General features: G+C 47.9%; 1 protein-coding gene across 2 annotated transcripts in view; it reads left to right on the forward strand.

Moving 5' to 3' along the window:
* Nucleotides 1-14,897, forward strand: part of LOC119159611 (2-acylglycerol O-acyltransferase 2-A) — a 28,112-nt gene extending 13,215 nt beyond the window's left edge. For both annotated transcript variants that reach the window (XM_075891439.1, XM_037412425.2), the window contains exons 2-6: nt 2,511-2,732; nt 4,059-4,366; nt 11,650-11,824; nt 13,983-14,182; nt 14,409-14,897. In XM_075891439.1, the coding sequence (XP_075747554.1) occupies nt 2,511-2,732; nt 4,059-4,366; nt 11,650-11,824; nt 13,983-14,182; nt 14,409-14,560 (1,057 nt within the window). In that variant the 3' untranslated portion in view covers nt 14,561-14,897. The remainder of the gene's footprint in view (nt 1-2,510; nt 2,733-4,058; nt 4,367-11,649; nt 11,825-13,982; nt 14,183-14,408) is intronic.
* Nucleotides 14,898-15,713: the final 816 nt, after the last annotated feature.

Here is a 15,713-nt window from a genome sequence, read left to right on the forward strand (position 1 = left end):
CAAGCCTTCGCCGCGGTCGCGGTATCATTCGCGCAGCAGACTCTTAACTCAGCCACAATCCTCACCCGAAACCCCGAAGTAGCGGAGCAAGTAGCTATAGCTATAGCTATGCTCCACAGCAAACGGGAATTCATCTACAGCGACTCCAGGCCGGCCATCAAAGCCTTCGAACGCGGAGTCATCTCCGACCAGGCGTTACGTATCCTGCGCAATGCGGACCCGAGTGCCCTGAAGCACCACACTGTCATCTGGTTCCCCGCCCATCTCGGCCAGGTGCCGGGTGCCCTATCCAACCTCAACGAGATCACCCATGATGCAGCGCGCGCACTTACCGACCGCACTGCCACAGGGCAACCTCATCTTGCTGGGTTGGATACCAATCGGGATGCACCAATTACGTACAATGAAATTACAAAGCACTTTTACTTAGAACGCCGCATTTTTCCACCCCCACATCCGAAACTTAACCGACCGCAGGCATTAACCCTACGCCTATTACAGACACACACGTACCCAAACCTTGCCACGCTTCACGTTTATTATCCCGATGCATACCCCAGTGACACATGCCCATCATGTGGACACACAGCGACACTCGAACACATGCTCTGGGAGTGTAGAACAACTCCTCCCGATTCTACCTCAAGCAAGTGGGAGAGGTCCCTCAGGAGCTCACTTCTCGCCGACCAGCGATGGGCCGTCCAGCAGGCCCACGAAGCGGCCGCCAGGTACTCCCTGTCGGTCCCTACGTGGGAGACGCCCGCTACGCGCTAAGCGCGTCCTGCAGGACCGAAATAAAGTTTTTTCATTCCATTCTGGTCTTATTCTTCAGTGATTAATTTGTTGGCCGTAGGACACAAAACAACCTTTGTACAAGTAATTAGAGCGAAGATGTCAGTCTAAAAACTGTGGCGTCCTATCTCTGGGACGTCTACTGCCCCACGGCCACACTCGTCGTCTATCTTTTACATGCAACAACGGCATGCATCCGGTGGTGCTTCGACGTCACGAATGGCATGTGCGCTACCAAATTTTCATGATATATTCGGTGTGAAACTGGTGAAGCGCGACTTTTCTACAAATGAAATGCCAACAAGCTCGATGACAAATTGAGAGATCCCCCCTCAACGAATCATAAAGGGCCACTCACCAGGCTCCCAAAATACAAAAAAAAAGCGATATATTCTTTCCTGATATTTCTCGTCCTCCTTGGCGCACTACTGTGACGTAGACAGCAGTTCCCGTGACCTCTACGGCGTACATGTTATCGATTTGTTGATATACGCGAAATATCACATGTTATTGGTCTCCTGCACTGCTTTGCCATGCAGCCGCCCATCCGTTCTCCTTTGTCTAGCATGAATATCATGCACAATCAACTGATAAAACTTCATTTTTTGTGTTTACAACTGCGCAAGCGGCGATAACAGCGTGCTGCCGAGAAGCGCGAAATCCTGATAGGCTCTAGTGTTAGTGCTCATATAGTTCACGTGCATTCGAGAACTAAGGGGCGAGGAGGATGCATCGTGTGTATGAAGGAGAGGAGAAAGTCACCCCCTCGTCTGGAAACGTGGGGTGGTGAGTGGCCTTTTAAAGTTTATTACTGTGATAACAGGAGACACAGGCGCACGCACGCACGCACGCACGCACGCACGCACGCACGCACGCACACACACACACACACACACACACACACACACACACACACACACACACACACACACAAAAGGCTGGTAGTATTGAGGAATTCAACGACCCAAAGTGATTCCAGCTGTGAGACACGTGGTACAGGCGGCCTTCGGGTAATTTATATTACCAGGGATGCTTAAAATGCATTGAAATCACACAGCACGTGGCCTCTAGAAAATACCTTCCATCTAAATTCCATCATGGTGGCTGGTATTTAACCTGTGTCATTCAGGTAAACAACGTCACTGAACCATCGTGATAACTCCCCCCCCCCCCCCCCGATCCCGCATACTAAACGAGTGGCATTGATTTTAAATAAAACAAGTTAAATGTATGCTGTGGACCTAGGCTGTTCCTGGGATGCTTACACTCATTGGAACGTTACCAGATACATATATATTTGCGCATACCATATGACGCCACCAGGAGCTTGTCAATCAATGCTCCAATGTGCAGCCTTTTTCTTCGAATCTGCCTTCTCGCTCACCGGCCTTCAAACGCGCCCAGTTCACAGCACACTTGCCGAGAACCTACATATACGATGAAACAACATACAGAAATATGTGCCGATAAGACTGCGCGAACTGAAGTGCTTCAGGTCAGCTCCTGAAAACGTGGAAGTGTGTCCGCGTTCGTATGAACCTATCTTGTATGTGTTTATAGCGGTGGATACAAGTGGGTGCACGTTTTCGAGTGTGGGGCAACATTGTTCACCCTCGCCGAACGTACGGAGTGAAAGGCCGCCATTAGAACGAGACAACGCCGTCGATAATGACCCCTCTCACAAAAACCGCTGGCCTGCCTCTGTATCTTTCTGACAGCACCTGCGGGGCAGTCACGGAGGAGAGCCCCTGGTCTTCCATGAAGGTGCTGGGCGTGGAGTTCGCGCCGCTGAACGTGCCGCTCAAGCGACGGCTGCAGACGGTGGGTGTGCTCTTCATAGCGGTGTCCTTCGTCTTTGGAGGATTTTTTTGGAGCGCCCTGTTCACTTACGTCCTCTTCTACACGAACTACTACTGGATACCACTGATCTATGTTATCTGGTAAGCCGTAGCGAACGTTTTACGTGAATGCAATATTAGAGATAACAAGATGAAAAAAAAACGAAAGAACAGCCCGAAGAGAAAGCTGTAGATTGTCCCTTTGCAGCTATAATTTTGTCCGAGTCAGTTGAAGGCATAACATTTGCACGTAGGTGTGGTATGATGCGTGATTATCTCGTACACAGAGTTTGGTAAGGTGTGTGTGTGAGTGTCTTGATATGAGACAATTACTCAACTACCAGAGAACACAAGATATTAAGATGATCGGGAGAGGCAGTTCGTGAACTGCGGGGCGGCGGTTACCTTGCGGCCAATGCGATACGCATGAAGTTGCAATGAGTGTTAAATAAGCGATGTAGGGAAGCGTCACTAACACGGCACACAAGAGCAGTGAAATCCTCTTGCTCTTGCAGAAGCATAAAGCCTAAATTATCATAATACTGCTGTTGATTGACAGTTTAGACTCGCCCCGCCACGGTGGTCTAGTGGCTAAGGTACTCGGCTGCTGACCCGCAGGTCGCGGGTTTGAATCCCGGCTGCAGCGGCTGCATTTCTGATGGAGGCGGAAACGTTGTAGGCCCGTGTGCTCACATTTGAGTGCACGTTAAAGAACCCCATGCAGTTGAAATTTCCGGAGCCCTCCACTACGGCGTCTCTCATAATCATATGGTGGTTTTGGGACGTTAAAACCCCATATATCAATCAATCAACAGTTCAGACTCCTTGTGACAGACTATTGCCGTGCACAAGCAATGTTATACCATATTTACTTGCGTTAGAGAGTTAGCAATATGAAAGGTCATCACTCAAGTGATCTCTTTAACAGGGGACAGTACTGCAATAAGCACACTCTCGGTGTCTTCTGTGCCAAACTCTTAATATGTTCTGTTGAAATATCTAATGCAGAATTCTGTGTACGTGATGCAGACTATACATGACCACTCACTGGCGCCATAGCTCCGAAACTTACGGCACAGATCGCATACCTTGGTTGTTTTCATTGTTCGATTGATGCAACACTAAATACAAAGACGCAAGAACAGAGTGCGCAGGACGTGCTACTGTGTAATGGTTAAACAATTAATTTTAAACCGTTTTCCAAAGTGAGTGAGTTAGTTCAATAAGCAAGGCACCGTTCCATTCATGGCCGATCCTCCGGAGTGCGTCACAGTGCACCAAAATGCTGTGGAACAAATTAACCAACCAATGTCCTACGTCTTCGTCTTTAGCGTTGCCTCAATCATGCAAGCATTCCAGCAAGCCTAACTTTCCAATCTACTGCAGTAGTTTACAATAAGCTGACGATGAACACATCTGCGCATGCAGGTACTTGTATGACCGCGAGGCGCCTAGGCGTGGAGGCCACTCGAGTCAATGGGTGCGCAACTGGCGGCTTCACAAGTACGCCGCCGGTTACTACCCGGCGAAGCTGATCAAGACGAGCGAGCTGCCCACAGACCGCAACTACATACTGGGATACCACCCACACGGCATCATGTGCATGGGCGCCATGTGCAACTTTGGCACCGAAGCCACCGGCATCGCGGAACTCTTCCCAGGGATACGCATACATGTGCTCACGCTGAACGTCAACTTCATGTTCCCTGTTCAGAGGGAATTGCTGATGTGCCACGGTACAGTGACTGTACTTTAATACGCTTGAATTTAGTGTATAGGTGACAGCACAGTTTAATGCAATAACTAGAGAGAAAGAATGTTGCGTGGTGCCTGGCTGTGTTTTGCAGTCATGGTGAATATTTTGCAGGGCTGCCTAAGACGTCTTAGTAAAATCAAACCCGCATATATTGAATTCGCAAAGATATGGGAATTCGTTGATATATATAACAATTCGGAATAAGAGTACAAAAGGATTACCATACTTTAAACACGAATTATGGTGCGCAAGTTTGCTTCACGGCATAGCTTGAAAATAATGCAAAGAACACAACTTGGCAACCAAGTGGGGACGTTTTTATTGCGATATCATTTATATGTACACTCTCGGCTTCATTTTGCTGCCGGCGTCGCTATCACTCACCGTATATATATTGTAACAGACTAGAAAAAGGTAGAGAAGAGAAGCAGAGGAAGACGGAGAGTCTTGGCACGATCGCAGTGTGCTGCTGCAAACGACCATCGTTCACCTCCTGTAAATAAAACCATCTTATCACAGCTCGCTGTTACAGTTGTGGTGGACGTGCTGGGTAATCGACACCCGAAGACGGAAGGTGAACCGCATGTTCTTCGACGGAGCCGTCGCATTGCTGGACTTCCACCGAGTCCATCTGGGCTGGACATGTCCCACAACGCAAATGAATGCCGACCCCTCTCGACTTCTGCGCCGACCAGTTCGGCTCCACAACTGAGAGATGCTCGTCCCTTTGCCGGCAGACCAGATGAAGACGTCGAGGCTTGGCTCATCCATTACAAACGGGTGAGCGCCGCTAACAAATGGGATGCCGCTTCTCAGCTTTTGTACGTCGTGTTCTTTCTGACCGATACTGCATTAATGTGGTACGAGAATCGGGAGGAAACGCTAACGACGTGGGACAGATTTGTTTCTGAAATCAAAGAGCGTTTCGGCGACCCAACAACGATAAATAAAAGAGCAGAACAGACGCTAATGCAACGCGCTTAAGTGCCAGGTGAAACTTGCACGACCTACATTGAGGAAGTCATAAAGCTATGTAGGACCATTGACTCCGGAATGTCTGAGGAAGACAAAGTCGGGCACATTCTAAAAGGAATCGCCGAGAATGTTTACAGTTTCCTCATCACGAAAGACACCTTGACATCTGTCACCGATGTCATTCGTCATTGCCGAAATTTTGAGCATCTAAAGACGAGGCGCATCACGCCAATGTTCGGCAGGCTGCCCAATGTGACGACCATCGCGAGCATAGACAGCAACCAGGCATTTGATCTTGCAACAACAATCAGGCAGATCGTACGTGAAGAACTCGGTCTGTACGCGCAAGTGGCAAACCGCCCAAGCACTCATCCTCCCTATCAGCCACCAGAGTTCGAGCGAAACGTTGCTTCATTCTCCTCGCACCGAGTGGCGGAGGGCTTTGAGGATTCTGATGCCACACCTCAGTATCAGCCACGTCTATACGATAGAAGCCCTGCCTATGACGCACGATCACGACGAGCACAGCCACATTCTTATACTCAGGGTTCTCAGCCGGACTACGTCCCGCTGCGGCAAGGACAGTACCAACCCTACTACCAAGATGTGACTTACGACGAATACAATGAATTCCAAAGAGTGGCAGAAACCCGTTCTTTGCGTGATAATGAACTTCCTCACCGACAGCAGCGGCCCAGGATTCGTTCCATTCAATATAGTATACACCGTGACCCTCCCGTGTGCTACAACTGTGGTTTCATTGGGCATATTGCTCGGTATTGCCACCAACAACGGCGCCAATCACGAAGGACACCCGCCATGTCTTCGCCACCAAGACCCGGTGCTTCATATGACCTGCGGACAACCGACTTGTTTCCAAGGAACCGTTTTTTGCGCGAGACCAGACGCAGTGATTCGCCAGCATCCGAGCGGAGTTTGACACCACCATCCAACCGTTCTCGTCGCTCGCCGTTTCCTCTGCGTCGTTCTTCTCCGCCGCCGGGAAACTAGCATCCGCGGCCAATGGAGGTGAGGTCACCGGACGGTCTTTTCAAGATATACCTCTGCCTATTGTTATGATCAAAAACAAAGTGAATGTGCTGATTGATGGAATACTGACGATGGCGTTAGTTGACACTGGGGCGACTGTGTCTGTGATGAGCCTCGCCTCCAGAAACCGCTTAGGTCGCAAAGTTATGTTTTCATGGGACGATACAATCACCTTTCGTGGTGTAGGCGGCGAGTGGCTTAATCCTCTTGGTGTATGTGCTGTCAGTGTTTCATTGGCTGGAAAAGTATTTGTATCGGAATTTCTGGTTCTATCTCGTTGTTCGCACGATGTCATTCTTGGTATCGATTTCCTGGAGCAATGCGGTGCTTCCGTTGACTGTGGTAGTGGGGAAATATCACTAAACAATTTGTTTCCACCATCGCTTTCCGAAGAAGACTACCGTGGCGAAGACAGGAACACACTTAGAGTAATTGATGAAGTGATAGCACCATCTTGGTGTCTGACACCCGTTCAAGTCTCTTCCACAGCGGTTGATGATGCTTGTGTTGACCTCGTAGTGGGGCCTCTGCGCAAGAACTGTTTAAAGAAGGACATACTTGTGCCTTGTTCTGTTGTGTGCATGACGAAAGGAGTAGCAACATTGTGGGCGCTGAACTGTTCTGCCACGCCGGTTGTGCTTCCTCGCGGGATGAAGATAGCTCTCTTTGATGAAGCCTCATGCAACTCGATAGCAGCAATAGCTACGGACCTCCCCACCTCTTTCTCTGCTTGTGATATTCGCCATAATGAAGATCTAATGCTCGCGATGATCAGCAAGACTCTCAGTACGACGGAACGGCAAGCGCTGGTGCAGGTCCTTTCCCGGCATGTTGCTGCTTTCGACTTCAAACATAGAGATGCACCCCTTCAGTTACCCTCGTCCCGCACTCGTCACAGAATAGACACTGGCTCTGCACACCCCATCCGCCAAAAGCCCTACCGAGTGTCATCCTCTGAGCGCAAAGTTATCGCCGAACAAGTAAAGGACATGCTGAACAAAGGGGTCGTGCAAGAGTCGTCCAGCCCGTGGGCAGCCCCGGTAATTCTTGTCAGGAAAAAGGATGGTTCCTGGAGATTCTGCGTAGATTACAGGCGTCTAGACACTGTGACGAAGAAAGATGCATATCCCTTACCACGGATTGATGACGTCATAGATTGCTTGCATGCCGCTTCCTATTTTTCAACGCTTGATTTGCGGTCAGGTTATTGGCAAATACCTATGGAACCCGGCGACAAAGAAAAGACTGCTTTCATAACCCCTGATGGCTTATTTGAATTTAATGTCATGCCTTTTGGCCTTTGTAATGCTCCAGCCACATTTGAAAGATTTATGGACACAGTATTACGTGGTCTAAAATGGGAGATATGCATGTGCTACCTTGACGATGTTGTGATCTTTGGCCGTACGTTTGAGGAACATAACAACCGTCTCAGTCTTGTTCTCAACTGCATCGAAAAAGCCGGGCTGGTTCTGAATTCTGAAAAATGTCGCTTTGGCGAACGTCAAACTCTCGTGCTGGGGCACTTGGTCGACAAGGATGGCGTCAGACCCGATCCTCGCAAGATAGAAGCAGTGAGCTCTTTTAAATCACCGCAGTCCGCACGAGAACTTCGCTCATTTGTCGGCCTATGCTCATATTTTCGTCGTTTTGTTCCACGATTTGCGGAGATCGTGTATCCGCTGACAAACGTCTTGCGACAGGATGCAACCTTCAACTGGACACCAGAGTGTGACGCCGCATTCTCACAACTTAAGTTTGTACTAACGTCAGCACCACTGTTGCGTCACTTCGATCCATCTTGCCCAACTGAGGTCCACACGGACGCTAGTGGTATCGGTGTAGGCGCGGTGCTTGTACAACGTCACAATGGCGCAGAGCATGTCGTGGCATATGCCAGCCGTTGCCTGAGCAAATCAGAACGCAATTACACAGTTACGGAACAGGAATGTCTGGCAGCTGTTTTCGCTGTACAGAAGTTTCGTTGTTATCTTTACGGGAGGCCATTTAATATAATTACCGATCACCATTCGTTATGCTGGCTGGTCGGTTTGCGTGACCCCTCTGGCCGCCTCGCACGTTGGGCGCTGCGACTTCAGGAATACGACTTTACGGTGTCGTACAAGAGTGGCCGTCGTCACGCTGACGCAGACTGCCTCTCCCGGATTCCTCTTGCGACTACTGACTGCGATGCTGAGAATTTTGACGACTGCCTTGCTGCTGTTACAAGCACGTTCCCCAACGCGGCTGATTTCCAGAGAGAACAACGCAACTATCTCAACTTGGATCCTCTTTTTGCCGCCGCACGTGCCTCCCAACACAGCGGTCGCTTTACGGTCCGAGGCAAGTTGCTCTATAAAACTAACTACTCTAGACCTGGAGCACGTTTTCTTCTAGTTGTCCCCGAGAACCTTCGCTCCGAAGTTCTACGTGCCATGCATGACGATGCGACGTCCGGTCACTTCGGCTTCATTAGAACGCTGAACCGCACGCAGGAACGCTTTTACTGGTCCAAGATGCACGAAACGACGAAGCGTTACGTCGCTAGCTGCGAGACGTGTCAACGTCACAAGCGACCGGCCACCGCTACACCAGGTCCCCTTCAGCCATTAACACCACCCAGCACACCACCCAGCACACCTTTTGAACAAGTAGGAATTGACATTATGGGTCCATTTCCGTTATCTAACATTAAGAAGCGTTGGATAATCGTCTGCGTAGATCATCTTACGCGGTATGCCGAAACCGCAGCTATTCCCTCTTCTACCGCTGCATCCGTGGCGGACTTCTTGCTTCACTCCGTGGTCCTTCGCCATGGCCCACCGCGTGTTATTATCAGCGACCGTGGCCGCCAGTTCACTGCCGATGCCTTGAAGAATTACTACGCATGTGCACGACACAGTTCCGTCATTTCACACCGTATCACCCACAGACGAATGGCCTCGTTGAACGGACAAACAGAACGCTGACCAACATGCTTGCCATGTACGTTTCTTCCAATCATAAGAACTGGGATGAAGTGCTGCCTTTTATCACGTACGCGTACAACACGGCAAAACATGAAACAACGAACTTCAGCCCATTTTATCTGTTGTACGCAAGGTTGCCACTAAGCCCTCTAGACACTTTCTTACCTTTCATTCTACACAATGACGACTCTGTATCAAACACCCTGTGCCTCGCGGAAGAAGCCCGTCGAATCGCTCGTCTTCGTACTCTGGCCTCTCAACGTCGTTCGAAGGAACGATACGACGACCGTCACGAACCGATTTTATTCGAAAAAGGTGACTTGGTGTTAATTTGGACACCGCAACGCAAGTGTGGATTGTGTCAAAAGCTTCTGTCACGATATTCAGGCCCATTTGTAGTTTTGGAGCGTCTAAGCCAGCTCACTTACGTAATAGCTCGTCTTTTGTCCAATGGTCGATGATCGAGCAGAACGCAGCTCACTCACGTGGCTCGCCTGAAACCTTTCCACCCTCCTTGTGCATCATAACTCGCCCTACGGGCTTCGTCTGCTTGCGGGGGAATGTAACAGACTAGAAAAAGGTAGAGAAGAGAAGCAGAGGAAGACGGAGAGTCTTGGCACGATCGCAGTGTGCTGCCGCAAACGACCATCGTTCACCTCCTGTAAATAAAACCATCTTATCACAGCTCGCTGTTACAATATATATATATATATATATATATATATATATATATATATATATATATATATATATATATATATATATATATATATATATATATATATATATATATATATATATATATATATATACGCAAGAAAGAAAGAAATATTCCAGAAAAAGACTCCGGTGCGCGGAATCGAGCTTAAGGCCTCCGAATCGTGAGAGCGATGCGTTAACCACTGAACCACGGTTGAGCACCTCCTTCACAGTTTATACGGCAAGCAATCTATATCTACCACTTACCGCTGCTGACGAGCATCTTGTGGGGAACTATTATGTGTTCAGCATTACCAGGAAGATGGCGCAATGAGCGCGCGTCGCCACATTGTCACGACGCTCTCATCTCCCACGCGTACATCGCGCCAGGGAGAGGAGGGGTGCGACGCTCACTCGCGGGCCCTTAACTCGCAGTGGGGAGGTTCGTACGTCTTGGCTAGCCTTGGGTTTTCTTCGGAACGATTCTGTTGTAGTTACCGGGCGTACAAAGGTCACTGCAATCGTTGCCCAACCTCCGTTTGCGAAAAGGGTGCGCTTTTTAGACACAACAAAGTAATAACTGAGACGCTTATTTGCGTTCATATGTACCTGTGAGCACTTTTTGTGCGTCAATTGTGCGTGAGGAACGCGGGGCACGTTTCGATCTGCTTGCAATTCTGCGCGTGACCTTCCAATTTATGGCTATCGCGTTCATTGCTTTGCCGTTGCGGCAAAGCTGTGCCTTTTTTGACACATATTTTTTTCAGTTTTGAATGGGGTTATACACAAGGGTTAGAAATACGCGAGAAAATACCGTATCGAAGCAACGAGCCCCTCGATATGTTCGTAAGTCACTGTGCGAAGTGGTAGAGTGCTAGAAGCTTCTGGTGCGCCTGTGCCGTATTAGGTCGGTTTTGTTCTTCTGTTGAGCTGAACGGGCCTATTGGGATGCTGCATGAACAGTGACGTTAGACTTCGGCTAACTAGGTTTGACCACACTTATTATCTCAATTTTGTGGAGAACAGCTGAAAGTTTCATTGCACGGCTACCGTCGCGTTAACAAAGGTAGCGAGAATCACCGAGAAGAGAACGGCGACTGTGCACGAAGCATGTGGTGCACGCAGCTTCGCGCGGCGCCCTCCTAATCACACCGCTCGTTCTCGCAAATGCGTGCGTGTAGGTTCTCTTTGGTAACTAATAGCACAGCCTGCATGAGGAAAAGCCAACTTCTTGGAGCGTTCCGCGCTGTACAATGTTTTACGTATGAAGTGTTCATCAATTTCGGTTCGATGTAGCCGACCATCTTCCTATGTATACTGACGCTAAAGCAGTGTCGTGTTCGGAAATTGTTCGATATAAAGGATAATACGATTTAGCTGAATTCGATATAGTCGCATTTGATTGCATTCGGTACTTGACCCTGTTGTTGCTGACGCTTTTCTCGTGTTTTACCGACGATTTTTTTATTCGAGCACTTCGTGCCGAAACACGGGTTTTCAGTCTGTGTGCAGTTTGCAATGTCCACGACTGCATCAACTTTGTCTGCCGGTTTCTGTACGTGTGGCGCAGGTCTGTGTTCTGTCGACAGAGACAGCCTCCACTGGATCTTGACAAAACAGGGAACGGGCAACGCCGCAGTAGTCGCGGTCGGAGGGGCCCAGGAATCACTTGACGCCCACAAGGACACCTACATAATCACCCTCAACAACCGCAAAGGGTTCATAAGATGTGCTTTGAAGAGCGGGTAAGAAAAAGAACATCCTCTGCGAGATTTAGTAACTATTCTTTGCCTTCGAGGGTTACGGAATATTTTCTGTTATTATTTTTGTGTCAAATAGAAGGACAAGCCTTTCAGAGCCTAGAAAACCTACTGGTAAGAGTGAGTTCACCCTAAAAAAGTTAGCTTGTTTCAATTTCTACTGTACCTTAGATTTACAATGTGGTATGATCTTCCAGTCGCAAGCTCGCGCCATACTTTGTAATGTTTCCTCGGCCGCTCCACTCCGTGGCTCACACAAGTGTCCATAGTGAATGTTTTTTCCTGACGTCATGTGAACTAGCCATGATACTACAAAAAGTCACCAGAATCGACACTGTTGCTTTCTATCACGATAAGGTCGATGTAGGTGCGCAATTCAAAAGTTATGTTTGGTATCAAATGAAGATATCAGCTTCAAAATGAAGTCAGCGTCTGTGTTGTGTGGTCCCTTCGGTGTCTCGTTTATGCGACACGTTCGGAATAACTAATATATCAGCATTTACTGAGCTTAATATTTGCTCAAAGCCACCTCTGCATTCAGAAGTTCTGTATGACAGAGCAAATTCAACTTTAAAAATTGGTGTCACATTGGGAAGGGGAGGGTAGAGGTGTGTGACCATTGACAGAAAATGCTTTGTGTTCTCAACTTTTTTCATGGTTTCCAACATACAACGGCCCTACTAATCATATATAACTCACTTTCTAATCAATGAATGAAACTGTAAATTTATGGGCTCGTTTTCTTAGACACGATATTAAAGAGAACCAACTCACAACAATGTCGAAAAAAAAGTGTAGGTGATGTCATCAGAAGTAATTGGAATGTATATCTGAAGAAAGAAAAGTGGACGAAAAGATAACTTGCAACCGTCATTATTCAAAACTACGACCTTCGAGTAACACGGCCAATGCTATAACACTGAGCTACGGAGCCAGTCATCCCCCGTCTGCATTATATAGTATATATGTTGTATTTAAAGGTAGGAGCATCAGTCAGCGCCACCTGTTGCCATGACGGCGTGTGTGAAACCCTCTTTGTTACTTGTTTGGCGTCACGTAGTACGTGATCTTATTACGAGATTCACTGAACAATAATGCCTCGTGTACCACCTCAAGTCATCAAGTCTGCTAGAACGAGACTCCGCCATTTTGGGGTGCATGAATCGCGAGGAACTTCAGAATTGACCATGCACTGCCTGGAAAAGTAAGCCAGTGTTCCTTATAGACAGAACTGTGCGGTGTCTTTGGAAGCACAAGCTCACAATGGAATGGGAGTGAAACACAAATGCGCCTGCTATGAGCTGCTGGTAAAAACAGTTAAAACTGTCGTGTTAAAAAAAATTTGTGGTGTCCTGCAGTCTGAAGACGTGGGCTCAGGTCGCCCATGTCCTATCGTCTAGTTTTTATAGTCGCCACTTCGCGGGCCAGCTGGACAGCCCAGATTCGGTCGGTGAGCCTGGAGCTGCTTAGATCATTCGCCCACTAAGCTGTGAAAATATAGCAAGTAGTGCCTTCAGCATTGGTGTCATACTTCCAGAGCATGACCCGTGTGCTCAAATTTGGGTGCACGTTAAAGAACCCCAGGTGGTTGAAAGTTCTGGAGCCTTCCACTACGGCGTCTCTTATGATCTTATGGTGATTTCGGAACGTTAAACTCCACATATCAACCAATATCAATCCCGGGGCATGTGTTTCAGCGTAGCAGCTTCCATACCACAGGCCTTGCAGGTGCTTCGGTGATAGATCGCAGCTAAGAATTGGATACGCTGGCAAGTTGTGCCTTAGGTGGTAGTTTAGGCTCTACAAATAACTTGATACGTGGAATGAAACTGCGTTAGGTAAGATAAAAAGCCTCAGTTACTTAACTGTAGCTCGCTGGCCTGTCTTTGTCTGCGGGAGATAATGTGAATCTATATCAGTTGGCCCATTTATCTGCCCTCCTGAACAGAACTTCAACGGGTAATGTGGTTATGTGGTCCAATGAGGTGGTCTATTTTCGCAACATTATTCCCGCCTATACTTCTACTCTACCAGGTTCTAAAGAAATTCTACTCTTTTCTTTTGCAAGAGTTGCATACACGTGGCATGCATCAACTTTCACGCGTAACTGCGAAGCTTACGTTGTTAATTTTTTCTGCTTCAGCGCCGACTTGGTTCCCGTATTCTCGTTTGGCGAAAACAACATATTTTACCAGATGAAGAACCCGCGTGGATCGAGGTTACGGTGGCTGCAGGAGAAGCTGAAGAGCATCACGGGCGTCGCGCCGCCCATTTTTTACGGAAGAGGGATTCTGCAGTACACCTGGGGATACATGCCATTTAGGGAACAGATTGTCACTGTTGGTAAGCATATGATGCACCTGTATCCTTAATTGTGACTCTTTATTTTTATGCACTATGTAACAATCGCGCTGAGTTAGTGTTCTAGGAGCTGCGAGCGAAGACATTTACCAGTGCTTGTATTTTTGTCAGGCGCGATGCATCCGGTCAGTGAGCTTCATCTGACCGGTTCATACAGATCATCTGATACCACTCGCGTCTGTTTTATTTCTTCCTCATTTTTTCGCAGTGGGCAAGCCCATCCACGTGGACAGGAACGAAAACCCCACCGAGGAGGAAGTAGATCTGCTCCACGAAAAATATATGTCTTCTCTCAGACAGCTTTTCGAGGACCACAAGACGCTATACGCTTCCAAAGAATGCACTCTCACAATTGTTTGATTACGCCGCTGTTCATAAGTCATTGTTACCATTAAGTAGCAACACATCGTCATTACCATGACAGAGATGATACGTGACCGTGGTAAGCACGGCAACAGCGTATCGATGCGCAAATTACTAGACCGGTTTCATCAGTCATTATACACATCTTCACGTAGCTGCAAAAAAGGACCATTCTCACTTTGCAGGTCCTCAGAAAGACTCCGGTGCAACATCAAGGCACCAAGTGCAATCATATTAAAAACATATATAATTTATATTTGTTTTGAAATGACAACTTCATCAAATACGGTTATCAACAATATGCCAGTAATAAAGGCTGTCGGTCAAAATGTTACTACTCCCAGCTTGAAGAAAATGCTTTGTGTATACGTATATGACACCATGTTCGTATACTATGCCTAAAGGCAATCTTTCGAAACTACAAAACTAAAAAAATAATAAAAAACACTGTGACATGTAAACTTTCATTAAGCCATTTAAAGTGCGGTTATTGTGCTTGGTATGTTGTAACAGAGAAAGAATGCCATGTGGTCAGCAATTGTCGTGTGAAAATTGCATTGATTTTGACGGTTGACACTGTCTGTTAGGGCGCATTATGGCGGTTACATTCAAACGCAGAATCGGCTTTTCGCAGAAGTAAATTGAGGCTCGATCGTCGTGGATGTCCGCATCCTGGTTCTGGTTATCAGCGGCGTGCACGGGCAGGATTGTATCAGCCTCGCAATTTTCGTCTTTGGCCTCTGTATTCATCAAAATTTCTACGATGTTTACCTCGTTGTCCTAGAGTTAGAGCGGCTTACATATTTTCCTTCGCAGTAAGACAGCGCGAATCCTTCATCTGACGCCCAACGTGGATGTTGCCGTCTCCTGCGAGCAAGATGGAAGCAGTGATGCAAGGGTCGAGAGGCGATCCAGTGGATGGAGAAAATGACCACGGCCTACTTTGAGGTAAAAAAAAAAATGTGGTTCCAATAGTGGCTGAGGGACGATGGGTGACACTTCTGGCTCGGCAAATGGTCATGCCAGCACGGGACCGCGAAGAACACGAGCAGGTTGTGTTTGGAGAAGGCAAGCCAGAACAGGTCGACGACGGCGGGAAGTGGAACGAGAGTGAAGTCGACCGCAGCGGGCACACTGGTGAAGCAGGCGG

This window comes from Rhipicephalus microplus, chromosome 1, assembly GCF_043290135.1.
Source record: "Rhipicephalus microplus isolate Deutch F79 chromosome 1, USDA_Rmic, whole genome shotgun sequence".
NCBI classification, from domain to species: domain Eukaryota; kingdom Metazoa; phylum Arthropoda; class Arachnida; order Ixodida; family Ixodidae; genus Rhipicephalus; species Rhipicephalus microplus.